Source organism: Ciona intestinalis, chromosome 3, assembly GCF_000224145.3.
Source record: "Ciona intestinalis chromosome 3, KH, whole genome shotgun sequence".
In the NCBI taxonomy this organism is placed as follows: Eukaryota; Metazoa; Chordata; class Ascidiacea; order Phlebobranchia; family Cionidae; genus Ciona; species Ciona intestinalis.
This window is the reverse complement of record NC_020168.2, coordinates 2,919,369-2,946,679: the sequence shown is the minus strand read 5'-3', so window position 1 is coordinate 2,946,679 and position 27,311 is coordinate 2,919,369. Positions and strand designations below refer to the sequence as shown.

The following is a 27,311-nucleotide window of genomic DNA, read 5'->3' as shown; positions in this document are numbered from 1 at the left end:
GAAATAGGACCTATAGGATATTGAAGTGAGGAAACTTTACTTCCTTTCAATAAAAATCAAGCGAATCATCCTGAGGACACTTCAAACTATGTTTGGATGTTTCAAAGCTTTGTTATTTACTTTGTTTTGTTATTGAATTTGTGTTTTCTAGAGCCTCATTGATGAATACAACAGACCACAATTTACTTTATTCACTGAAAACAATAAGTTTGTCAAAAGCACCAATAGCACCATCATTAGGAGGCTGAAAGTATGACGCCAATGGCTCTTTATGAGATTTTTACCTGTATGAACATGCTAGAAGTACATTTTATACATCAAAAGAAAGATAATTTGATCCTGATTAAGTTTGCAATGCATTACTTTTGGATATTTTTGTTCATTCCTGAAATATTCTATATTGAAAAATTCATTATGACGTCATCGTTATTTTGATGACGTCATCAAAAAATTAAAAATATGAAGTTGAAAAGAATTTTATACTCTTCAAACTTTCTATAGCATGTTTTGCTCTAACTGCTATAGTTTGGCTACAAAATCCAATTAGATGATACCTGGTCAAAAATTAAAAATTTTGAAAAAATAGGCGGCAGTTAAAGGGTTAAAATATAAATTTTAAACTTTTTTATTGTGCTATGTGTAAAAAATTTGTAAAGCACTGCTTTGAACCATTTATACTTACCAATGCTTTATACGAAACACTTGTTAGTTCAAGAAATGTTTTCTCTCATATTGTGTTAGTTGGCCAGTTGTTAAATTTGTTCTAATGGAAACTTTGATAGAAATTTGTTGACACTTCTTGCACAGGAGAAAACTTGCTTATGAAAGCAGTTGCCGAGGCAACAGGCCGCAACATCGCTAAAATTAAAGTTGATGTCGGCAACACTGGAGATTTGGGACTTGTAGCTGAGGTGAGTTTTGTGGTTGACCTTTTTATTAGTTCAATGTATTTCATTTTTTTCATCTATACAACTGTATTTACTCATTTGACTGTATTCATTCAATTTACTGTATTTACTCATTTGTCTACATTCATTCAGTTTATTGCATTCATTCATTTGACTATTCACTAACGTATTTAAATGTATTCATTCATTTGTCTGTACATGCATTCATTTGACTATTCATTTATTTAGTTGACACTTGACAGAAGACAGTATTCATTCTTTTAACTATTAATTCACGCATAGGCATTTGAGTGTATTTATGCATTCATTTGAGATTTGACCATACATTCAATTGACAGTACTCATTCATTTGACTATTCTTTTTTATTGCTACAGCTGACTTGAGCTAAGGGCCAATTAGCACCACTAATTTTTCATATACTTTTTGTTTTGTACTTTTTTAATTATTAAGTACAAAATTGCACAATAACTTGTTTCATTTTAACTACTTGAAAGCGATATCTTATACATGGACTGTCATGTTTGTATAGAAAATGTTTACACATTGTCATTTATCTATTTACAGAACAGCAGAAGCAACCAGAAGATGATGTTCACACCAGCTGCTTTAACTGTAGATGGCGTGTTTAAAAAACTGAAACAGATTGCAGCAATTTCTGGAGGCTCGGTAAGGCTTCTATTTTTTTCGTAACCTGGTTAATTGTTATTTTCTCCCAAAATATATAATAAGTATGTTGCAAATATTTGATACTAATGTTTGTATTTTTAAAGCATTTTATTGAGTATATCAAAATGTACCAAAAGACCAGACTACTGTTTACTCTAATTTTCCTGATTATTTCAATAAAATTAACTTACATATAGTGTTCATTTTTCTGCCAACAGTATTACATGCTTTTGGGAAACAGTTAGGGTACCTTTACCAGCTTTAAAGTATTAAACTCCACTACAGACCAGTTTTATATTTAACCTTATTTTTTCCATAGTCCATGAGCCAGAAAGTTTCCCTTGTTAAAAGTTTGCTGGTTGCATGCAAACATTGTGAAGCAAGATACTTGATGAGGTAAACAAGTTCATGTAGCATTTATGAGTTTATTTGGATTCTAATTTAGTTCTTATCTAGGTCCCTTGGTGGAAAACTGAGGATTGGTTTGGCTGAACAATCAGTCTTAGTTGCAATTGCTAATGCAGCGTATTTGACACCACCAGGACAAGGTAATAATATTAAAGGAGAACTGAAGTCATTTTTTTTACTGTATGTACAAATCGTTTCTACTGTAATGTTACTCACCTTATTTTTGTGTGGCTGGAAAACGCAGTTGTTAAACACAGTGTTCTGTTTCACACATCGAGTTACCAAGTATGTTCTTTTAAGGAGATTATTTTTTTATGTGTGCCTGATAATTTGGACAACCCATTAGTGACCACTGGGTTGGAGCAATTGCCGTTAAGCGTCTTACCCAAGGACACATACGCCCACAATGGTAGCAGCGTAGAGCCTTGAACCCATACCTCTGGGTTAGAGACAAGCGCTTCAACCACTTTGCCACTGCGTCTGGTGCTTAAATAGGTATTGTTAGATTCAACCCAAGTAGGAACATTGTCTACACAGATTAGGTAAGTGTTACAATGTTAGCAGTTTCTTGATTGAAATAATTTTAGATTTTCCGCCCGCTATTATAAACGCTGGTGAAAAAATTCCTGCCGAAACTTTGAAATCAAAAATGGATGAAAAGGCTCTTATTGTGAAGACTACATACAGGTATGTTAAGTGCAAAACAACAATATGGCTAAAATACTGTTTTAATCGTTTCTGACATATTGTGCATCATATATATTTCAAAAGAAAATAATTACGTACTTATTAGTGAAATAGCATTGTTTTTTGTTTTCGGAAAAAATTAAGCAAAATTTAAATAATTTAATAACAATGTCTTTCTAGTGAACTTCCAAACTACGATATTGTTATCAAAACAATGCTTGAACATGGGGTGGATAAGTTGCCAGATCACTGCAGACTTACACCAGGTGTGTATGGCAACATCTTTGCTTTAATATATTTATATAAATGAATAAATGCAACTTACTTTATCCTCCTGTTGCTGGAAAACGACAGTTGTTATAATACAGGTGTTCTGTTTCATACACCTCATGCCAGCTCATGAATTACCAAGTATGTTACTTTTTAGGTAATTATTTTTTGGGGCGTTTTTTCATTTCTGTTTATATGTGGTTAATAATTTGAACAACCCATTAGCAACCACTGGGTTGGAGCAATTGCCAATAAGTGTCTTGCCCAAAGACACATACACCCGCAGTGGTAGTGGCGAAAAGCCTTGGACCTAACCTCTGGGTTGGTGGCAGGCGCGCTAACCAACTGTGCTACGGCGCTGGATACCTTAGTCAAAGCTTGTTTTAATCGTCTTACTAATTTTCTTTTAAATCCAGGTATTCCACTTAAGCCAATGTTGGCACATCCAACAAAAGGTGTTTCTGAAGTTTTTAATCGTTTCGATAAAAGTGAGTTCACATGCGAATACAAATATGATGGAGAGCGTGCACAGATACATCTACTTGAAGGGGGAGAGGTAAAAGTTATGTTTCTTTTTTTATTGAACACCCTATCAGCAAAAGATGGATAATTTGTGATATATTGTTAGTTGTGATAAATTCCATACATGTTTAAAAAACGTAGGAAAATATTTTGGGTCATTTTTGGTAAGGATTATTAATAAGATAAATATGATGAATTACATTATAATAGGACATTTAATTATTTAATCTCCAGCATTTTGAAGCACCAGGTTTTATTTAGACGAAAATTGCAAAATAAGTTTAACTAATTTTTGACCCGCTTTAGAAATGGCATCAATTGCACAAATTGTATTTTTAATCTTTTTTAGGTTCGGATATACAGCAGAAACCAGGAAAATAACACATCCAAGTACCCAGATATTATCTCAAGAGTTCCAGCAGTAAGTTATTTTTCCCATTCCATTATTGCACAATCTTCACCCACAAAGAAACATACATGGTAACTAGTAAGCTGGCACGAGGTGTATTAAAACCTGTTTTATAACGACTGTCGTATTCCGGTCATGCAAAGATAAAATAAGTAGCATTCATGCCTTACTTATATTGTGTTAATCAGGTTCTATTATATATTCCAGATGCTAAAGGATGAAGTGACATCGTGTGTTATTGATTCAGAAGCAGTGGCATGGGATACAGATAAGAAGCAAATCCTACCCTTCCAGGCATGACTTTAATGTTTATAACTTACTTTGTTAAATCTGCATAAACACTCTTACAGTTAATTGTTTTCTATTCTATATGGGTTTTGTAGACACCACTAGGAGTTAGACCAGAGGGCACATTGGTGCAAATGTTTACATGGCTTATTAAATATTAATAAACAAAACTTTTGAATTATTTTTTTTTAATTCAGGTGTTAAGTACCAGAAAAAGGAAAGATGCTGATTTATCAACAATTAAAGTGCAAGTTTGCATTTATGCGTTTGATCTGCTGTATCTTAATGGAGAGGTCAGTACTTCAAATAAAAATTTATAAGTTAAGTGAAGAATATCAACTGTATGTGACTTGATGTATATAACTTGTTTAGATAGCTGGTACTGATATGTGGCTACTTTTGACTTCCTTGAAAAAATATCGGAACCTAAGCTTTTTTATTAATTGTTGTTTTCAGTCACTTGTTCGGAAGTCATTTCGTGAAAGAAGAAAATTACTTTTGGACAATTTCAACGTTTGTGATGGACAGTTTGTGTTTGCTGAGTCACAGGACACAACAGATACTGACAAAATTGCAGAGTTTCTTGAAGAATCAATTAAAGGTTTTTTTACTTGTTCTATTTCTATTGTCATGTTTTAATATATATTAGTATTTCCTAAAATGCCACAGGCATCTTAAAAAGTATGCTCCAGAATCCAGATCAGTGTTTCTTAACCTTTTTAGCTTAGGGACCAGTAAAATTTCAGAACAAATTTTTCAAAAAATAAATCAACTTAACACAAAATGTAATTACGTCAAAAGTATGCTTAAAATCAAAGAGTGAAACCTTTTATGAGAACTTTTATAAGAAAATTTAGTAAGAACTTTCCTGTCGTCCTTTTGATATTAAACATAGTTCTATTGACGTTTCTTGTATTTTGCAATTGAGATATAAAGTTGTAATATACTTGGCGTACTAGTCAGAAAGTTGACGCGGCCCGGCACCGGTCCAAAGACGGTCGGTTAAAAAACACTGCTCCGGATAGATAATGTGGTGTGTGCATCTGCCATACTGTATAGTACACTGTATGCACGTTTCACTTGAAAATATTTATATGCAGGTAACTGTGAAGGGTTGATGGTAAAAACATTAGATGACGATGCCACGTATGAGATCGCAAAGCGTTCACACAACTGGCTGAAACTAAAAAAGGTTGGCTGACTTTTAAAAAACTAAAACTAGGATATATATTTCTTTCTGCTCTATGAAAACTTTGTTATAACACGAGTGTTCTGTTTCATACAACTCGTGCCAGCTTTCGAGTTACCATGTATGTTGTTTTATTTTTATGGGCGATTATTTTTTGGGGGATTTTTGTCAATTTTATTATGTATGGCTGATAATTTGGACAACCCATTAGTGACCACTGGGTTAGAGCAATTGCCGTTAGGTGTCTTGCCCAAGAATACATAGGCCTACAAATGGTAGCAGCTACAAGCCTTGAACTTATTACCTATGGGTTAGAGGCAGGCGCCATAACCACTTTGCTATTTTTTTAAATTTACAGGATTATTTGGATGGAGTAGGCGACACACTTGACTTGGTAGTGATTGGTGGTTATAAAGGCAAAGGTAAAAGGGTTGGTAATTATGGAGGGTTCTTGCTTGCTTGTTATGATGAGGAAAGTGAAGAATATCAAACTATTTGTAAGGTAGGAATGAATGAATGTAACTTACTTTATCATTGCGTGACTGAAAAACGATAGTTGTTATAACACGGGTGTTAATACATCTTGTGCCAGCTTACGAGTTAGTATGTTATTTTGTGCGTGATTATTTATTTTGTGATTTTTGGGGGAATTTTTGCTTTTTTTATGTATGGCTGATAATTTGGACAACCCATTACTAACCACTGGGTTGGAGCAATTGCCGTTAAGTGTCTTGCCCGAGGACACCTAAACCCACAATGGTAGCAGCGACGAGTCTTGACCCATATCTCTGGGTTAAAGGCAGACACGCTAACCGCTTTGCCACAGCGCTGGTAAAAAGCGCAATTTATTAAATTTAATCAAATTGTGATGAATTAAGTCTATCAGTTAACATGCAACACTTATTTTTCATTATATAATATGTAAGATTTTGTTTAGGACTTTAAGATTATTGTATATGGCTAAAAGCCCTACACTGTGAAATGCCAGGTTGGCCAGATTTCCCCCCTATTTCCAGTTTTACAAAGTAAAAGTTTTATTTGTACCTGCCCGTAAATAATGTTTAAATTTTTTAAAATTCAAAACGCCAAGAAATATCTTGTGCATCATAATTTAATATTTTCAGATTGGTACTGGATTTTCGGACCAGAACTTGGCAGATCATGCAATTTTCTTTAACCAACATCTGATTGATCAACCAAAATCATATTATAGGTATGGTAGATATTCCTTGTCCACATATTTTGCATATTATAAAAAAATTACAAAAACTCAAAAAAAAACATCATTCTAAAATTATGCAGTGGTTAATATGGGACTTAATGTCATCAATTTAAAAAAATAATAAACTGATGACATTTCTTCTTTTATGAGCCAGATTAAATGGTAGTGATGCTGATCAATGGTTTGAACCAGTTCAGGTTTGGGAAGTGAAAGCCGCTGATTTATCTGTGTCTCCTGTATATGCTGCTGCTAATGGAATTGTGAGTATAGATACACATGTTTAGAAGAACTTGGTTTTTATTTTTATTAGTAATTTGTGTACAGAGATAACAGTGCTTGTTTTACATTGTCCTGTGCCAATTTTTATTACTGCAATTTATGTGCGTTTTATTACTGTTTGGTCATTTAACTCAGTTAAAAAATGAAGCCTTGCAATTTGATTAAAAGAGTAAAAGCCTGTTGTAAAGTTAACGAACTGAATAACCATTATGGATGGCTGTTAAAAAACCATGTATAAACTATCATCCTAATTAAATTGCCCTCACCAACAATAGTCTGATGCAAATTGAATGCAATTAACAATGCACTTTAATGTACTTTAATTGACGTGTTGTTAGACTACTTTATCATTGTTCAGCTTGGAGATTATTTAAAATCTATGATGGTGTTATCAAGTATGTAATAAGTAGTATTCTCAACCATCCTGTAGCCCCATTCAAGTTGGTGCAATGCACTTTAGTTTGAGTTCTATGATACTCGGAAACTGTTTCTCCAATAAACTGTCATTTAAATGCCAAGATTGATCCTGAGCGCGGAATTTCGCTACGTTTTCCTCGTTTTATTCGAATAAGAGATGACAAGAAACCTGAAGAAGCAACCAACAGTCAACAGGTCTTCAGTTTTTTAACAATTTAAAAAAAATCAGTAGTTTTTCCTGTAGTATTTTACTGATTTAAAGGTATAATTTATAAATATTTGAATCGATTTAATTTAACTATAAATCAATTGATCAAAAGACGTAAAACACCTACAACTTAATTTTTGATAATGGCCTTAAATGTTTATACTTCATAACCTCATTTTAAACAGCATTTTATTCTGTAATATACTGATTTACCAGTTTAAATATTCATATAAATTTTATATAACTTTAAATTAATATTAATTTATTTAAATATGCAAGATCCTTAATGGCCCTAAATACTTCATAACTAAACAAGTTGTACTTTTATATTTGTTTAGGTTGCTGATCTGTACCACAAACAGCAGCAGATTCAAAACCAGTTGAAAACAAAAGATTCCAACAAAGATGTTGAATATTATTGAATCTTTTAACTGTCAGACATTATCAGCTGTTTTAAAATTACAATTTCAATATGAACTGAGATGTTAAAAATTGCTGAATGTTCTCACTGCCTGATATTATTAGCTGTTTTAGAGATACAGTGTCAATATGAACTGTGCTTATAATAAACCAAGCTATTTACCTGTTCTAGTTTGGTTAGTTCAATATTTGTATAGTGCGAATAAAGTGCTGTGTAACAGTTCGCACATGTGTAGTATAACGGCATGTATGTTAAATAATTCATTCTATACCTTACTATAATATTTCTTCAAAGCAATAATAACAACAACAAAACTTTTACCTACCATAAACATGTATTGTATATACTATGCTGTTTTAGGATTTCAAGCATAGGTTTAAAACCTTATATAACTGCTAACTTTCCTTATACATTCAAACTAAATGTACAACCAAATGAATACGCTCACTAACGAAAATCAATTTATTGGCAGAGGAAAAGCCAAGCAATGAATAAAATTAAAAGCGTGAAATCACACTTGCATTAACTGGCAATTAAAATGAAATAGTTTTTACATGAACAAATTATTTGCAGCCAAAAAGATTTATTTTTTAAACCACATGTAATACAGTGCACATATATGATGTGTTTAAGCTGTAGTAATATATTGGACATAGTTTGATGTATCACCATTAATTTACTGAGGTGTGGCCTTTTAAATTATTGCAAGTTAATTTACGATTGCGGATTATTATAAAGCAGCAGTTGATTCCACCAGCTGGAAATTTAATAACATTTGTATACCGTGTTGTATGGTCAGTAGAGTATGTAAATTAAAAATGCAATAGGCATACAGTAAAATAATAAGAAAAACTCAAGAATTAATCCACTTGTTGAAAGTGAAATGTTTCAACACTTTCAGGTTTAACACTAAAATGCAGATAAGCCAAACATATTACGTAACTCTTCTTGCGTTATCCAAAAAATAATATTCCAAGGTACAATGCGTAAACAGCTTGGAATAAAACCTTTATATAGGCTGAAAAATCCTTCTTGGCGGGCTGTTTTTACCAAACACTCTAAAGAAGATTTATAAAATAAACCTCTGCCTTTTGAATCTCTGGTTTGATTCATGACTCTTGTCTTCACAACATCAGCAGGCGTGCTTATGGTTGAGGTCACGAACCCAGTACAAAGGCTTGCTAAAGACCAGCAGGCAATTGCATCATTAAGTTTACTGTTTTTCAATATATATTGTTTGACATTGTCATAAGTGGCAAATTGTCCCATGTTTACTAAGGTAGCTCTCTTTACATTTGGTCCCCATCCAGCCCATAAACCTTTGATACCACCGGAACTATACGTATGCTGTAGCACATGAAATACAGATCGGAACTTTATTGTCTTTTGTGGAACACATGTTTTCTGATTCACCATTTGCATTTTGACTTTCACCAAGTCCAATGGGCTTGCAATAAACTGTCCAATTGCTCCAGCAGTTGCACCCGCAAGCAACGATTTAAAAAAGGAAAATTTTCCATCTGGATTCTTGCCTAGGACATGTTCCCTCAAAAATTCATACAATGGTGCACGACAGCCAGAATAAATAAATTGTCGATACACAGCTGGTGATAGACCACTCCACAGCTTTGTAAACCCTTCATCGCTGGCTACGTGATAGACTGTTCTTAACATACGACGTTTTACCAAAGTAGTTCCATGACTGTTAGATGCAACTTCACCTTGTATTTGTAATCTTGTCTTGGTAAGATCAAAGGGAAACGTTATGCTTTCGGCAATTCCGGCAGAACCAGATGATATAGCCAGTTTTATGCAGCAATTTCGTATGGCATCATCTGACACCATGGTTATTGGCTACACAACTATCCGCGGCAGTTTTACGTGACAGACATGCTGTTAAATTAATATTAAATTAACTGCTGCATCCGTCTCGGCGCCTCCCTACGAACAGGGTCTTGGGGTGAAAAGTGCAATAATTTTACATAAAGGTTATATAGCAAATGAATATAAGCATATACATACCAAACTAACAAACATATTGTTGTAATACGGAAAAACCTTTTTCTACCTATACATTCCATTTCCTGTTGCGGTTCTGCAGTTAGCTGTAGGCACTAAGAAACTGATACCATTTCTATTGCATCAGCATATTGTTTATGAATGACGTGCTTGTGTTATTCACGATCGCAGTGTTAAGTAATGCTGCACTGTATTTGTCTTTTTACGGCAGCAAATATATTTTGGAATTCGACTTGATGATTTATTAAGACAAAAATAAATGAATAATTTTTATTTATTTCAAGTTAAGGTTTACGTAAAAAGTTTTCTTTAAAATGTTATATTATTCAGTAAATAAACATGTGTTGCTTGTACAACTTATATAATAATTTAATACATTACGTAAACATCATTTACTTAATAATAAAGCATCTTTAATGTTTGTATATCCTCAAACTAAAAATTAGTCGTTCAATTAAGGCTCAAAAATGGCGTTCTGTTGTTACCACAGAAATAAAAAAGAATAGAACGCGCATGTCTGATGCAGAGCTATAGAAATACCGAGTAGTCCAACCCATTGTTACGTAAAACACAAATTGAACTCCTATTGGCAATTTGGGTCCAAAATAACACAGTAGGTATAGGGAAAATGTCTGTTTTTCGGTAAATTACAGAAAAACTTGGGCCTAAAAACAAATTTAAAGGTTGAAAAATGTAAAAAACATGTGTTATTTGTTTTCTGTGTCAAAAAAAGTCAAAAATTAGAATTAGAAGCGGTTGATTTGCGACATTTTAGTCATTTAATGCCGCTATATTTATACATTTTTTCTAAAGAATGTTTGGTAAGGTAAATAGAAGCTGTTTTACACCTTCCCACAATAGGAAAACACAAACAAACTTAACAAGTTCGTTTAAACCCTTTGTCAAAGTCACCACGTTTACTCTATTTTGGACACACATAGACGGCAGTTGGACTACTCGGTGTTTATACGACTCTGGTCTGATGTCGCTAAAGGAGAAAGCTGATACACTCTCTCTCTTTCGCGTGTCGTTCCCGTTTACTACGGTAGTCAATGAAAGCAAGGGCGTTTTATGTAGTTTTTCTTCGTTTTTTGACTTAATTTACATTTATAGGGAAAAATAACTATTTTCAAGTATATAAATATTTCTAACAAACCGTTTGTTAGAATGTTTTAATTAAATTTATTAAATAATTAAATTTCCTAAACAAACGCTAAACTGTAAGCGTTTACTTACCAAATAACTAACTGACCTAATAAACTTGAATAGTTGGTGTGGTTTTTGAAATAAACAGCTAAAACCTCCTAAAACCACTGTGCGCCTATCTTTTACAATGGAGACCAAGCGAAATGGGGACGGAGTTGGCGGTCACGTGAATAGAAAAATGAACATATCACGGTTTTGAGCAGTTGCGCGTTCTACTATATTTTTTATTTCTGTGGACGTTGGTTGTGGCCCGCTCTCTGTTTGGCGCCACTGTAGTCTCATTTTTTTTTGTTTCTTCTCTTTTTAGTTTAAGATCACGTAGCGACGTGTTGTTGGATTGATCGTAAACGTATTTGTCTCGGCCCAATCGCCTTTTTCGCGCGTTTTCAATAATTGTATCGCACCTTCCGTGATGTTACTTAGTAAGAAAGGCAGTTTATTTCGAAGTAGATTTGGTGTGTTATTGATTTCGAAAATAAAAGCTCCTAAGTCAATATACTACAATGACGTTGGTGTCGTTTGCGCGCGTTGGTAACGTAACAGAAAAGCTTTGAATGGCAAGTCTATTCTTGCTAAAGTTCACTCGTTAATGAGAAACTCATTTTACAAATATTTATTTAATTTCGTTGTTTATGGTAGAAAACTATGTCAGGTCAAAACAATTGGAATAATTCTGAACTACAAGTTGAGGAAATTAGCAGTGGCACACGTTCATCACAAGAGACACTTTGCAACCCAGATAACTTTGGTAAAAGCTTATATTTTATTTTATTTGACGCAGTTTGTGGTTATAGCCTATGTAATATATATAAACAGTGTATGTTTACAACGCGTTACGGGTGTTTACAATAATACTTTACACAGCAGAAGATGGCAGTGCTCAACAAGCATCAAACACACCAGCATTCCAAAATGGGACCAATTCCAACAATTTGTTTGGGAGTACGAACAATGAAAATACCATGTCTGAAGTGGGCGAGACAAGGCAAAGGAAGTCTTCCGAACGACAGGACTCCCTGAATCAGTTGACGTTACCTCTAGATTTTGATACAGAGCTGCTCATGGATGAGGACACACAGATGTTTTATGAAGGAAGTCCCGCCGTAGAAAGTCCTCGGGATGTAACTAGTCCTGGTGAGCCAGGTGATGTTAGCAGTCCATACGATGGAGCAATGGAGTCCGACTTCGATGATTCTATTTTTCCTGGTGCGAATGCAAATGGACGACGGGCTTTCCCATCATGGAACACCGCCATGAGCAGAACTACCACAGGTGGATCATCTGATGATGATGAATATTCATCTTGCGGGAGTAAAAAGAAGAGACGCAGGACCAGACGGGATGTCCCGGTCCTGTATTCAGATAGATATTATTGTGGATCACAAAACAGCTCGCAAATTCCCTCTCCATCTCCCTCCGGAGGCAACGAAAACGAGGATTTAAACATGGCTGCTGTTCCGCAGATATTGCGCAACAGACAGCCAGCGAATTTTTCGCTCAGTAACAATTCCGATTCAAGTTTATATGCCACGATTATTAATGCGAATAACAGGAGGATGTCAAATGCATCAGAAAGTAGCCAAGGAGGAAACTTTTCAAGGTATACAAGAATTATATACATTATATTATATAAGATATGTAATCATAGGCGTCACGCTTTTTGAATTTTATAAAATTTGGGATGACATTGTTAAAATGCAATTACCTTCATAACGTGTGCGAGTAAAACATGGGAAACTTTATTGATCAACTTTTCAAATTTTATATAATTTGATCCTGCTTGTTTGTAGAGACACAGACACTTAACAGCAGGATAAAAGCTGTACTAAGTTGTAAAACTTAGATGCTCAACCCCATTATGTAACTCCCATTTTAAAAATTGTGGTGGCACTGAAATTAAAATGGCCAAAATTTTGTAGCACATATTTGTGTGTTGTTAGACACTTAACAGCAAGGAAAAGGCTGTAAGTTGTTAAATTGGATGTTCAATCCTCGACTCACTCCCAGTTTAAAAGTTGGGGTGACACTGACATCAACATGTCACATATTTTGTAACACATATTTGTGCAGAAAAAGTATTTGTTTGGACATATTATTAACATTTATCGACTTGCAGGGATGGTCAGATGTTGCCAACGGAGAGTCCTGCAAGTTTATCCTACAGTGCTGACACTTCATTAAACATAGCCGACAACGAAATTGTAAAAAAGATTTCAACAAGTCGACGTCGGCCCACGCATCACCACCATAAAAACGCAGTACAGGACACTGACGTGCCTGCTCTCAATGTTAACCACCCTTCATCAGCATGTGGGTGCTCACTTAGCATTGTAAATCAACCTGAACCACAGCACCGAGCACGCTATCTCACAGAGGGAAGCCGTGGTCCTGTAAAGGACAGCTCGCAGCAAGGCTACCCACAAATTGAAGTAAGTTAAAACATATTTTTAAAGTAACATAGTGTTTGAAGTGTGTCTTACTACTTTCAACTTTTAGTGTTTATGTAGAGAATTGTTTACTGTTTTTAGTAGTTACTGAAACTTTTTGTGTTTGGTACCTCTATTGTACTTCACCTAGCAGTTCTTTTTCAATGTCAATTGTCAGTGTATACCCTGATGTGCTGTTGTGACTATGTATACAAAGTGTATCTCCATGCTGCCATAGTAATGGGCTGGCTAATCAATATTCAATTAAATTTATTATTGATTTGCTGCTTTGTCGACCAAATTAAGTTTTATATTGTGACAAATGACCTTGAAAGTCACTAGAGAACGGCAGACAGATGCCTGATTTTCTTATTATTAACATAACATTGCCAATTGGTATTATCATTGATGCATAGTTTACAATATTCAAAATATACGTTCATACTTTACTATGCTAACTTAAGTAGCGTCTATAGTAGCTTCCACTGTGCTATTTATGGTGTATTATTCATGTTGTTTATTGTGGCACTGGGAGTTCGTTTCATGTGTGACCTTTACCTGTTAATAACACTTACAGCTGTTACAACTTTTTTATTTTGTATTACGTTTTATGAATGTTTTTTTTTATTGAATTGGCCACTGTATGACAAAACTTTGACTTTTGTTTGATTGGGACATTTTTTATGTTTACTACAGCCTTCTACCTCTTTCCACATTTGCACCACGTTATATTTACTCGCTGGTAACTGCATTTGTTGTGAATACCGCGTTTTAACATGACTTTTAGAAGGTCAGAAAACTGCCCGAGGCTTGAGAAAATATTACGGGGGCCGAAAAATAATTTGAACGGCCAGGCTGTGGTATATCCTAAATATTTTAACTTCTTGTACGGTAAGTAATAGAGTTGTAACTATAAAAGTATGGGCCGTGCGGTGATATTTTTCATGTCAAACAAGTAATAGTCACTGACCCATTGGTTGAATTTTCTTAAATTATAAAATCTGCTGCATGAAAATTCACTATGTGTGTTGTACCACCAATGTTAAGCAAATGTGAAATGTCCCACCTAATTTTTTATTAATGCCTGTTCCACTTTTTATATTTTTACTGTATCCAAATAACTATAAAAATTTTTAACTTAGCTGCTGCTTGTTTAAGCAGTACAACAGAGATGTCTCTGTTAGTATTACAATATTGAATTACTCTTGCACATTTTTTATTGTTTAATATTATGCATCAGTTTCAAATCTTCTGTGTTCGTGATGTTGTTTTTGAAGGGTGCCAACTGCAGCCTTTTCTATTTCATCTGCGCTCAATCAATTGTCATCTGTTCTGACGGTTTGATTTCCTGTCCTAATACTACTTAGTACCATTTTTGCTCCCACGGCACGAAGTTCAACTTTGTGATAACTCTTTAGCTTATGCGGTTCCCATCAGTTACATGCCGTGTTTTTATTTCCCAATCAGTTGAAGGGATATACGGGAAAGACCACTTTACTCGTTTACGTAGGATCCGAGTCGGACGACAAAATCCGTCCACACGGCTTCTACCAAGCCTGTAAAGTGACGGGCAGAAACACGACCGCTTGTGAAGAAGTGGAAGTTGAAGGAACAAAAGTCATTCACATTCCATTTGATGCACAAGAAATAATAAGGTCAGATAAAGTTATTTTCAAACCATTTCTTACACTGTTCAAGGAAACAATGCTTGCTCATTTTGTTATTAAATTTGAATTTCCAAAATCAAATCATCTTGATAAGAATGTGTGGTCCGCTGTTTGGTAATACATATAATGTGGGCAGCTTATTTGGAATCAATTAATAAACACTGTATTGGTATAACCCATTGTGGGCTGCATCTTTAGATATATATAAAGAATCACACTGATGTGACCTATAGTATGTATAGTTCCTGAAAAAATATCAATATTTTGCCCTTTAACTCCTTAGGGACGAGTAGTGCAAATATGCATTTTGAAACAGGTGTTCACATAAAAGTTCATAATTTTGTTTATAGTAGGTAAAATTTCTTACAGTTGGTTTTATTTGAAAGAGGAAGGAATTATCCACCAATATAACGTTTGAAAAAGGCATCATAGCATTTAAAAGTTTTTACCAAACTTGATTTGAAAACCGTAATGTATTTTTTAAGAAGATGGTCTATATTCTGCCCAAAAATCAAGGTTTTAACGTCATTCTGTCCAATAAAAGCGATTTTATTTGATCCCTATGTTGCTCTGGGGCTTCCCCGTCTAAGTTACCGGTTAAAAATGTGGTTTTGCGTAAAAACGGCTATGTCAGCTGTTTTTGCAAGTTTTTTAGGTATTCTGAAGCAATTTTAACATAAATTATGTTTTTGTGTGTATAATCTAACTTCATTTTGCTTCTGCATGTTGTTTCTACCTTTACATTCATAATAAATCGGCTTTGGCAAGTTTTGTTACGATTTTAGCGAAAATGAACTTTCAAAAAATGACGTCATCAGGTTATAAGTGACGTAATTGACCCCTTTGACGTCACCAATTCAAACAATCATTTTAGTTAGGTAGTAAACAAACCAGGAATCAACTTTGCACTAGATTCCTTATGTATTTTTTACCTAAAAACCCAAATTACACATAAATACAAGATTTCTGATGACGTCATTCAAAATTTGATGACGTCATCAAAAAAATCAAAATACAATCTTGTAGCAATTTTTCCAAAGAACAAAAGTCTAATTGATCTTATTTCGCCAGCACAAACACCTGTGTCGCTAGAGAGCAATATGTGACAGTCGGTCAAAAATGAAAATTTGTTAAAATATATCTCGTCCCCAAAGGGTTAATGATATCATTTTAATAAATTTTGGACCATAAATAGTTATCATGTGCATTGAAAATTGTTCACAACTGCGTAAAATTATGAATGAAACTGAATATACCTACCTAACCATTCAAAGCCTGTATAACAATTGTCTATGTAGTGTGGATTGTGTTGGTATCTTGAAACTACGTAATGCTGATGTTGAGGCGCGTATTGGGATCAGTCGCGCAAAGAAAAGAAGTCAAACCGTTCGTTTGGTTTTCCGAGTAATCCTAAACGACATAGAGCGTAGTGATGGCTGCACGCCACCCCTTGTTTTACAAGTTGTTTCAAACCGAATCAACTGCAGTAAGTATAACTTACAAAATGTGTTGGGCAAATTCACAATTTTTGATGGATAAATAAGGTGAAACCAATTTATATTTCAAAGTGGACAAATTTTATAAAATGTTTTTTATTAGAAGGAAATTTATGTAAATTGTATAATGTTTTATTTTTTATAACCGTTTTGCGACATGTGACTAGTTTAAATCTATCCTTCATTTATATATAGCAGCTGAGTATATCCTCTATAAAAGCATGATCAAACTACATTCATATAAGCTATTTCAAACTCATAATTGAAATTCTTGATCAATTATAACACTTCCTGTTTCAGCTCAGCCTCTCGGCCAGCCAGAAATTACTAAGAAAAGTTTGGACCGTTGTTCAGTGGAAGGGGGCGTGGAAATGTTTATTATTGGAAGAAACTTTCACCGTGGAATAAAAGTTGTTTTCCAAGACCCCGAAGAAACGGATGGTAAACTTTTGGCTGCAATGTGTATTAAAACTTGGCTAGGATTCACATACAAATTGAGCCCTTGTTAATCCATATGTTGACTTCAATTATTTATGATCCGTCCCAAATTGGTGGTTAAGCATGAATTTTAGGAAGTAGCAACTTCAATTTAAAAAATATATTCAACTTTGCTGCATGCTTCATTCTGTATACAGGGATTGAATTATGTTATACAGTATTGAAGCTGCTTCTTTATTACAGGCAGCCATTGGCAAACCACCGGTCAGTTGGATAAAGATACTTTCAATCAGGTAAGATGTTATTACTTTACCATGGTTTATTCATCTCTGTAGTAGGCGTGTGACATTGTTATTGATTTTACAAACCATGCCTGTTTTGGTCCTAATCTTGTATTGCTTGTAGCAGTCACCCATGTAAGGTATTATCCACAATATTAGACTTGAAATGACTCACTAGCTAACATTGCATCAATGGAAAAATGTTTGAGCACTTCTCTGTAAATAGATTGTTCATTGATTATTCGTGTGAACATGAATGTGTTGTAACGATTAAGCCTATGTTGTATGCCAAAGAGATTTGACTATGCAATCACTAAAACTACCTTAAAATTTAGCGAAGTTTTTAGTATTGTTATAGTCATGCCAGTTTTGTTTTTTGGCTTTTGTGTTTGTCTGGGGTACAAATTGACCTTCAAACATGCAATGTCTAAGCATTAGAAGGTATTGTGCATGCCCTTAAGCAGTTACTACATTCTTCAGAGTTTAATTAGATTACTTCGTGATATTGTGGTTGTGAATTTCTCCGTCACAGTATCACATGCTTCACACACTCCACGATGACCTGGTTCCTTTTTTCTCTATATTTACGCTTGTCTGGTATGTTGCTACAGTTAAAATGTAACTTTAGGAGAAACAAACCAGTGGCATAGTTCACTATTTGTGGCAAAAGTCTTTGTTTATATCTTCCCAATCTACTCCAGTATCTTGGTTTAATTTTAGTGACTTTTTATTAAATAGCCACAAAACAGCCACATGCTAAGATAAGAGAATTCAATATTGTACCTGAATTCTCATGGGCAATTAAGATTCATTCAGTATATTAAATGGTATAAAAGGAGTTATACTGCTACTATATACAACTTTCTATAGTGTAGTGTAGACAGTAGCTTGAGGTATATATAAACAAGGCTATAGTGTGTTCTGTGTTGTTATAGTGTCTTCTGTGTTGTTGTAGCAATTCAATGCCAACTTCCACAGTCAAAACTATTGAATGAATACAATGGTTGAAAGAGTCCCCACTGTGGGCCTATAATCAATTACATGCCGATCCATCATTATCAATTCAATCTTTGAGTTGTTTCTCAGTATCCAGTGTAGATATTCCCATGTAGGGATGAATAATACATGATTAAAATGAAGCTTGTTATATTAACTTATATATTATATATTACAATTAAAATTGAAAAACCTATTTTTTCAAGGAGATATTAGTCTAGTTAGCTGCGTATTCAATGAGGCATCCCGTTTTAAACATGATCACTGCAGTACTTTTCACACTTTATTGCCAAATTTGGTAGTATGGTGCATAGAACACAAATTATACCAGCATAACCCATATATAGGTCGCAATTTTCGACATCATATAAATTGTTTTAGTTTTGATTTGAAATGTAGGAAATACATCTGAGACATATATATTGTTTTTTTGTATTGAAATTAATAGTATTACTTAAACCATTGTCATAACTTGTTGTATATGTTACAAATTTGATATCCTATTTCCATTTACTGGTAGCTTGGTAGGCCTATTCGCCTTTTCGCTATGTTATTTCGTACACCACTACAAACCAAATTAGTTTTCAGTCTGTTGTTTCACTGGGATGCTAAATAAATCCTAGCTAGTCAAGCATGACTGTTTTGACTTTCCTATTATTAGTGGTTTAGTGTCTCAAATATTGCATTTGTTCTGTTCTGGTCCGTCATGTGTAACTAAACCAGAGGGGATCATAGGTTGTATAATATCAATTACGCGAATATTGTGAAAGTTCTAATACCTAAATCACTTATGTGAATGTGAGTAGATTGCTTTCTTGCGCAATGGTTATTGATTAGCACCTCATTGACATCCATTATATTGATAAGTTTACCAGCTGCTCTGTTTGCCTTGGAGTAGCTACCTTTGTACACATAGGCGCACTAACCAAGCGGTGGTTCACCCACTTCTGGTGACTGGAGGCGAAAATTACGTGATGATAAAATATTTAGCATTGCTTATGAAATATCACGCGTTTCAAGCATATTTGTTGTTGTTGTACATTTAGTTGTTGTGTAATAAATTGTTTTTGTTAAAACATACACAGTCACTTAAAAATTCATTACGTTATTTTTGTTTTTTTACAAAAATGATGCTTGATTTCTCAGAAAAGTTATCTTTGCACTGCTGACTATGCAGTATAGTATTGTTGCAATCAATTAATAATGTTTAAAACTGTCGTCATATTTCTCATAAACATATAAAGCCCAATTGTTTATTATTATTTACTTGACCTAGTATGTGTTTGTGTGTCAGCTACAGTTAATAACTTGACATTATATTTTATCCAGGTTAAATGTTATATCCCAAGGTATAGGTTTGTTTACCCAGAACATTGTATTATGCTGCTTAACTTTACTGCTGTGTTCACATCATATTGTAATGAATTGCTGGAATGTCTAGCCATTCTAGTTAGGTTAGTCATGTTTCACCATCTCTCTTTCTCCCTCTCTCTCTGCCTTTCTCTTTTATTATCTTCTGCCCCACACGGCACAGCAAAAATATTCTATTATTAAGGCTGAGAGTTATGAACCCATTCAAATGGAACAAAAGCCTCACATTGGCTCTTATGTTATGTTACCTGGCCTATTTCTTTCAAAAACTCCCATGACTTATGTTTGTGTTCAGATGTTTTTGTCGTTCTTGCTTTTCAAAACATTGCGAGCGCGGTAACTTGATGCGAATGATAAAACTTAACTTCCGTCCCTGTTTGGCGCATGTGAAGTTGAATTGGTCTGTAGTATCACCGCGTTCCACTCTTTTTCAGCTTGTTATCTGCCTTCCAAGTGCCATTTAAATAGCACAAACGATAAGCATGTGGTCGCCGTCTGCTGTGTGTTGCTGCGCTCCAAATATTGGATTCAGTCACGTAATTTAGGCAACCAAAACCACAAGGTTAATTTAACTCATGTGATCTCTTCTGATAGTGATGTAACATATATTTAATGTGATGAAAATACCTCTTCCCTATTATTTTATGACGCCTGACACAACAGATTAAAGCTATTTCATTAAATTTGAATTCTTTCAAATCGCTCAAACTAAAAAAACAGCATTTTACAAGCATTGTTAGGATTTTATTTGTATAAGAGAATGAGGATGCCATTTAGGCAAAATATAAATATATCTCTTAAGAGTCTTATAGCCTATTATATATAAATATATTATATAATCGAAAATCTGTTGAACTTGAATTTTGTCTGTTACGTATTTCGTAGCACCAGATCCAAATAGTTTGGAAAATGCTTTAATCTAAATGTTTCTATTTATTTCAGAGTCACATGGTAGTGCGTGTGCCTGCCTACCATGATCCTACCATCACAAAACCTATTAATGTTCAAGTATATGTTGAACACAATGGTAGGAAATGTGATCCTCACAGTTTCACATACGATCCCCTCCCACCAGCTATACAGCCATCTACAGCAGAGAACATGTCCTGTGAAACAAACATCAGAGGAGCAGGTAATATATATATTTGTATTAGTTTTGTATGACAGGTGTTCATGTTACACCAGTTTTATATTGGCCTAAATAAATATTTTGCAAAAAAATGTGAAACATGATTGAGTTTTAAAATGTACAGTTTTAATTAAATGATGAAATATGATACAGTTGTATTTTGCAGTTACAAGTGGTAACACAGTATATTTTGGTAAATGTGTGGTTGATTTGTTGTGTTTTCATGGCTATATAACATGTGGGGTGGAATTTTGGTATAAGCTTTTAATGTGTGGTTTAAAAAATGGATAATCAGAATTTCTCAAATTTTTGTATACTGTTATACTATTAGTAATGCATAGTTATCATTATTATTGTAGTAAGGTTACTAGAATATTCATATGTGTAACATATCCATGGATTGGTATAAGCTTTTAATGTGTGGTTTTATAAAATGGATAATCAGAATTTCTCAAATTTTTGTATACTGTTATACTATTAGTAATGCATAGTTATCATTATTATTGTAGTAAGGTTACTAGAATATTCATATGTGTAACATATCCATGGATTATTGGTTTTAAAATATTTGCTTTTAACATGGCTTGGTTTGTTTAAGCTTAGAGGTAACTAATGGTAGCAGATGTTTTTGAATCATTGAGTACATACTGTACATTATAGACCTATATGGTTAATAACATTGTTAGGAGGGTATTTCACAATAATAAACAGTTTTGTTGAATTGTTTGAGCAAAATTTATCATTGGGTTCATATTTTAAAAAATCAAAAGTGTGTGTTATTATATATTTAGAAAAAATCTTTGTTAATCTGTTTTTATTGTGCATGCGGGCACACAATACTGGGCTAAAACTGGACTTCAACAAAGTTCATAGGATGTAATTTGTATTTTGGTATAAGCCCAACCGGTAGTTAGACTTTGCTATGTGTACACTGGACTCTTACTAAGCGTTTTAGTTTGTTATGTGGTTTTCAAATCTAAAAAGCAACTACAGTACACTGAGGAGTTGATACACAATATACCATTGCATGATCCTTCATAGTTTCCAAGTCTGTTAACATAAGATTATATTCCTGATAAACTATATCTTATACGTGCTAGATACTCCATGAACTTGTCTGCACATAAGCGTTGATATAACCCAGGCTACTTAGTGGGAGTATGTATCGTTACTTCAATGCCAGTTTCATGAGTCAGGACATATTTTCGTGGAAACCAATCGGATTCCACTAACAAGCATAGATTGTTAACTGACTCCCAACTCCATTTTCAGTTGATAATTTAAATCCATGTCCTAACTTGGTTTGCTTTTCAGTTTCAGACATTTTAAGTACATATTCCTCAATGCATGCGCAAACATTCATGTTTGCTTCGCTATAGGTATATCAAATAACTGCTATATTTATTTGGTGCCATTTAGCATTTACCGACATAATTCTTATCAAACTCTGTGGTTTAATGCAATATCAATTTCAAATATAATAACCATGTTGTATGCACATATTTTAAACACTCCTTCATAAATTCATGTTTCCGCACTCAACAATTAACATCTTTTTAGCTGATCCAGTAAAAGCTATCCTTGAAGGAAAGTTGGACAAGAAATTATTGGAAGCACTTTTTGCTCGACTTCTAACTTCTACTGATGTTGATACGAAAGATGTGAAACCTTTGCAGAAGGAAAAAGGTAAAATACCTTTTACATTTTACTGTAACTCAATAATATAGTAACTCCAAATTTAAATAAGTTATTTACCACGTTTGGTGTGTTAAGCTTGGGACAATACAAGTTAGTGAGCTTTTGTATTTTATTTGAAATCCATTTTGATTTTTTGGAAGCTTTTTACATAAGCTTTTTTCAATAAAAGTTTTTTATGTAAGATTTTTTCAAGTAAGGTTTTTATCAAAATGGTGTTCATATAAGATTTTTGTAAGGTTTTTATCCAATATTTCGACAGAATTAGCAATCGGAGTAACTTCTGCATTCAACCCCATACAACCCCAAGCCAACCCAGCAGTTCTAAGCCAACCATTAAGTTTCACAACAGGTGTCCCAGTGTTCGGTCAAGTTTCGAAGCCAGTTCCAACACAGTCGGTTGCCGGCTCTGCAATGCATAACCAGGGTTTGCTAAAACCGAACACTTTTACTCTCAACCACTCGCTTCTCACCAGCGTGAAGCCAACCCCTTTGTTCTCCAACACCAACAATTCATCTTTTGTGACATCACAACCATTGAATAATGCAGGGGATCAGATGAAGCAGACCTTGTTCCAAAATCCGGAAAATACGCAGAACTTTCCAAGTTCCACTCCCGGACTCGGTTCGTTTGTAATTAAAACTGAAAACCCAAGTTCGGAGCCCGGTTTTCCCAACCAACCCCTGCAAGTGTCAAACACAACGTACACACCTGGCAATGCTGCCACTTGTGGTGGAATGTGTCAGAATTATAACCCAGCCGTTACAATGTCGACACAAACAATCGCGCACAGCAACGTGGCTAACTCCATGATCCCTCAAGTCAACCAAGATGGCGCTTTCTTCAAGCTTTCGAGCACTACGAATACCTCTGCTGGCCAACAGAACCTGTGGCAGCAGCAAACAAACACTTCCATTGCTGATGAAGCAAGTAATGCCTCCACCATCACCACATTTACGTTTCCTGTGGTTTCCACAGCCCCGCCACTATTCACTATATCACTAGCTCAACCGCTGAGCTTTGCCCAAACCACAGTAGTGTCAGGGGCTTCGTTATCCTACCAACAACCCGGCTACACCATGAATACCATGGTCACCAGTGCAATGCCGGCAATGCATATAAATGTCCCACCTCAAAGCACCTGGAACCCCACACAGAACGTTCAGTCTGGTGCGCAGATAAACTGCAATCAACACTTGCTGACCACAGCAAATACATCATCTGTAATTAATCCTGTAGTTGCTGAACAAGCAAACCAGAACAACATGTTCACCCAGGACCAATTAGCGCAAGCGAATACATCTGTAAACTCTTCCATTTTAACACAAGCCCTTATGCAACAAAATGTTGCAATTGGGGGTACACAGATTGTGCAGCAAAGCGCTGCTAACATGGGGAATACATTTAACAACATACAGCCCAACAATAGCTTCACTTCACAAACAATACCACAGCAGACTGCCACAGCACTGAACAACAGTTTCAACTCAAATGACAATGGTTACAACAATAACAGCCCTTCCGCGCTTGTAAACAGCAATCCAGTTGCCATAAACCAGCCCCAGCAAAACCCTACCCACAGCGGTGTAACTTCTCCCTTTACTCATGTAAACCCAGGCCTAAATTTCGGGAACGATCAAAACCAACAGCAAGTTTATACAGTTTCCGAGTCTCTGCAGATTTTGGATCAAGCCAAGCCCTCTATTACAGCTAACCTGGACATGAGGACAAGTACGCCTCTACAGCACCAGGAGAATTACACAGGACCTATACTGTTGAGTCCGACCAGCGTTTCTGGTGACGAGTCTCGTAACTTACCTGAAGCATTAAGCAGTCCCATTGTATCAGCAGACACCGGTCTTTCCATAGGTTTCGGGACAAATTTATCGCTTACCGAACCTGTGGAACTAAACTCTTCCCAGAACGTCCCCGAGGTCCTCCAGTCTATTATCTCTGACTGTACGAACCCTTCCGTGTCTTCCCTAGATGGTGACAATGCTACAATGCTGCATATGATAGACCAGAACAGTTTCCCCCCTGCGAGCATGTTTAACAATGTAACAGCTGCAGCTTCTAATACCCAGTTACCGCCATCAAACAACAACCAGCAGCAAATACAGTTCCAGCAGCCAGGAGTGGAGATGGTTCAAATGATGCAGACGCAAGCAGCTCCTTCTCCTGTTCCATTCAACGAAGTACAGAAGGATGAACCACAACACATGAGCATTGGTGATCTGTCTACTCTAATCACACCAGAGGTTATGGTAAGAAGGTCCGACTAAAAACTATTTAAAAATGTATGTTTGTATTTGAGCATGTTTTGTATAAGATGTGTGGTCCTTGGGTTGTTTTGAGGGATACGATCAAAGTATAATTTGTATAATAAGGCATTATGAGCTGTTTTTATTGCTAATTTTTATATGTTTGTTAAATCCACTCAGTTCCTCTTTGTAATATTTCACCATATGGTATTTATTGAGAAAATCTATAAAAAAAACACATAAAATTGAATGTTTATTCCTCTTTAAATTACCTGACCCTCTCCCTACTGATTTCACATAGTCATATAAAATTCGAAACAAATCTACATTAATTCCTGAAAAAATCAAGCCTGAATAATACTTTATCCCAACCAACAACACAGGACACCAACATATACTTGGTGAACCCAATGTCCATACAACCAATGCAAACCAGCAATCAACTGGTTGTAGGTACAGCACCCGCCACTTCCACACAGATAGTGTTTTCTGCAACAACTCCAACCAACCCCCCACCCTTGTATAATGAGCAACACATACAACAGGTACATTTCCCTTTAGAACTGGAATTTATGGAATCCTTTTTTATGGTTTTTATATGGTTTAGTATATATATATGTTTTTATATAACTAAAAACATATTTTACTATAACAAATGACATGATTAAGTCTCAACTCTCAAAATGTACAGTCCAGACTTCAGGGCGTTTTAACTAAATGATGAAATGTGATGCAACTAAATTCTTTTATTTAAACTGATTAATTTTTATTCAAGAATTTTTCTACCCTTTTAGTGTTCCACTTTGTGATACTGAGAGAAATCACTAGAAGTGTTTCTTTTTTGGGTTTACCTATTGCTATAACAAATAAGAAATAATAAGTGTTGTGTGAGCTAGCTCAATGTTTATATTTTTAACAGGTATTTGGTTTTTATTTTGAATTCCAAATATGCTAAAAAGCAGGGTTTGTAAAAATAAAACTCAGCGTGCAAGGCCTATGGAAAATAACAAAATATGATACACAGTTTGAAAACCAGTGACTTAAAACATTTGATTTTTAAGTAAAAACTCTAGCTGATTTTTTCAATTATATAGCACTTAAATAAATAACTGTATATATCCATGTGTTTCATTGATTTTTTTTTGCCGTAAACTTTCGAGTAATATTAAGTGCAAAATATGAAATTAAGTACCCGCATCTAAAAACAGTTGGCGTCTAGTTTTATTCATAACATGTAGTTAAAATCTGTCTTATGTTTGCTAAGAAATACTAAAAGCTGCAAACATGTTTTATTTATTTTTAATTTTTTGAAAGATTTAAGTCCAGACCGTATCAACAAATGCCAATTTTGACTGATTTTGTAAATAATAAATTAAACTTTATTTTGCATTCTACAGGATGTGTCTTCTCAGCTCAACAACCCGGAAATTAAGAGGTAATTCAACCCCATAATCCCACGTATCTCACCTAAGCATTTTTTTGCATAAAAATCCCTTGTCCAAAAATTGATCTCATTTGCATAACAAATAAATCACAAGACCTTTCATGTTCGGAATTGTTTGAGTAATTTTCCGTCAGACTTGTCTTCCCCGAATCATGCAAGAAAATCTATGAAATGGTTCCTTAAACTGACTGTTGCAATGTTTACGCTTAAAAATGGGATTCCCCATATGTGGTGGTGCAGAACCAAAGGGGTATTTTTGGTCATGTGTTTCGAAACACGCAACAAATGTTTTTCTCACATTTGTTTTTCAGATTAAATCATTTTCCTCTTTCCCTTTTTGGTAATATTTTTCAAGCACTATCATTTTTGTTTTTTATTTATTTTAGGATCCATTTTTGTTTTTTATTTATTTTAGGATGCTATGAAATACTAGCAGGCAAAAATCACGTCTAACAATTAACAAATTGTATAATATAAGAGATATAAATTTCGCCTAAATGACATCGTCAGTATCTTATTAAAATAGATTCTATTTTTATATTATACAAGTTGTTGGACTTGACTTAGATCTGTTATGTGTTTCCTAACACCAGATCTTGACTGTCTTTCATTACACAAGAAGTGTTATCTTACCATTGCAAATCTGTTGTTATTAATTTAGCATATGTATGTGTAATTGTGTAGCAGTTTTTATAGGTAATATTGTTGATTATTTTTCTAACCCAAGGTATTAATATTTACCACAAGTTTTTACTTATACATGGTGTATGTAAACATAAAAAAAATAATAAAAGCATTTGTAACTTAATTCCAAATATTAACCATGAACTTCATTTACCTTCCCAGTGTACCAACATATGACACACTTGATGTAAATGCATTGTCAAGCGATGTTGAAAACTTCGTTGCCCATTCACAACAACAGCAGCAACAACAGCAACAACAGCAGCAACAGCAACAGGGATCTTAGAGTCGACTGCAGCATG

General features: G+C 34.6%; 2 protein-coding genes and 1 pseudogene across 3 annotated transcripts in view; 2 read left to right on the top strand and 1 right to left on the bottom strand.

Annotated features, from left to right (window-relative positions):
- Positions 1–8,117, top strand: part of LOC100181519 (DNA ligase 1-like) — a 12,385-nt gene extending 4,268 nt beyond the window's left edge. The window contains exons 9-25 of the mRNA XM_009859714.3: positions 808–911; positions 1,474–1,575; positions 1,895–1,971; positions 2,032–2,123; positions 2,571–2,670; positions 2,851–2,936; positions 3,357–3,496; positions 3,812–3,883; positions 4,079–4,165; positions 4,357–4,452; positions 4,616–4,760; positions 5,260–5,351; positions 5,707–5,850; positions 6,473–6,561; positions 6,725–6,830; positions 7,369–7,461; positions 7,813–8,117. Coding sequence (XP_009858016.1) covers positions 808–911; positions 1,474–1,575; positions 1,895–1,971; positions 2,032–2,123; positions 2,571–2,670; positions 2,851–2,936; positions 3,357–3,496; positions 3,812–3,883; positions 4,079–4,165; positions 4,357–4,452; positions 4,616–4,760; positions 5,260–5,351; positions 5,707–5,850; positions 6,473–6,561; positions 6,725–6,830; positions 7,369–7,461; positions 7,813–7,896 — 1,709 coding nt within the window. The 3' untranslated portion in view covers positions 7,897–8,117. The remainder of the gene's footprint in view (positions 1–807; positions 912–1,473; positions 1,576–1,894; positions 1,972–2,031; positions 2,124–2,570; positions 2,671–2,850; positions 2,937–3,356; positions 3,497–3,811; positions 3,884–4,078; positions 4,166–4,356; positions 4,453–4,615; positions 4,761–5,259; positions 5,352–5,706; positions 5,851–6,472; positions 6,562–6,724; positions 6,831–7,368; positions 7,462–7,812) is intronic.
- A 226-nt stretch (positions 8,118–8,343) lies between these two features.
- On the bottom strand, positions 8,344–10,313 carry LOC100179187 (annotated as a pseudogene). Its single transcript, XR_717180.3, has one exon. The product of XR_717180.3 is annotated as a mitochondrial uncoupling protein 4 pseudogene (transcript).
- A 1,430-nt stretch (positions 10,314–11,743) lies between these two features.
- LOC100187129 (nuclear factor of activated T-cells 5) overlaps positions 11,744–27,311 on the top strand; it is a gene marked incomplete in the record, with an annotated part of 17,810 nt that continues 2,242 nt past the window's right edge. The window contains 13 exon segments of the mRNA XM_018811319.2: positions 11,744–11,868; positions 11,985–12,720; positions 13,237–13,549; positions 15,014–15,201; positions 16,512–16,699; positions 17,010–17,150; positions 17,391–17,440; positions 20,738–20,927; positions 22,485–22,610; positions 22,882–24,884; positions 25,265–25,426; positions 26,279–26,316; positions 27,172–27,264. Coding sequence (XP_018666864.1) covers positions 11,766–11,868; positions 11,985–12,720; positions 13,237–13,549; positions 15,014–15,201; positions 16,512–16,699; positions 17,010–17,150; positions 17,391–17,440; positions 20,738–20,927; positions 22,485–22,610; positions 22,882–24,884; positions 25,265–25,426; positions 26,279–26,316; positions 27,172–27,264 — 4,331 coding nt within the window.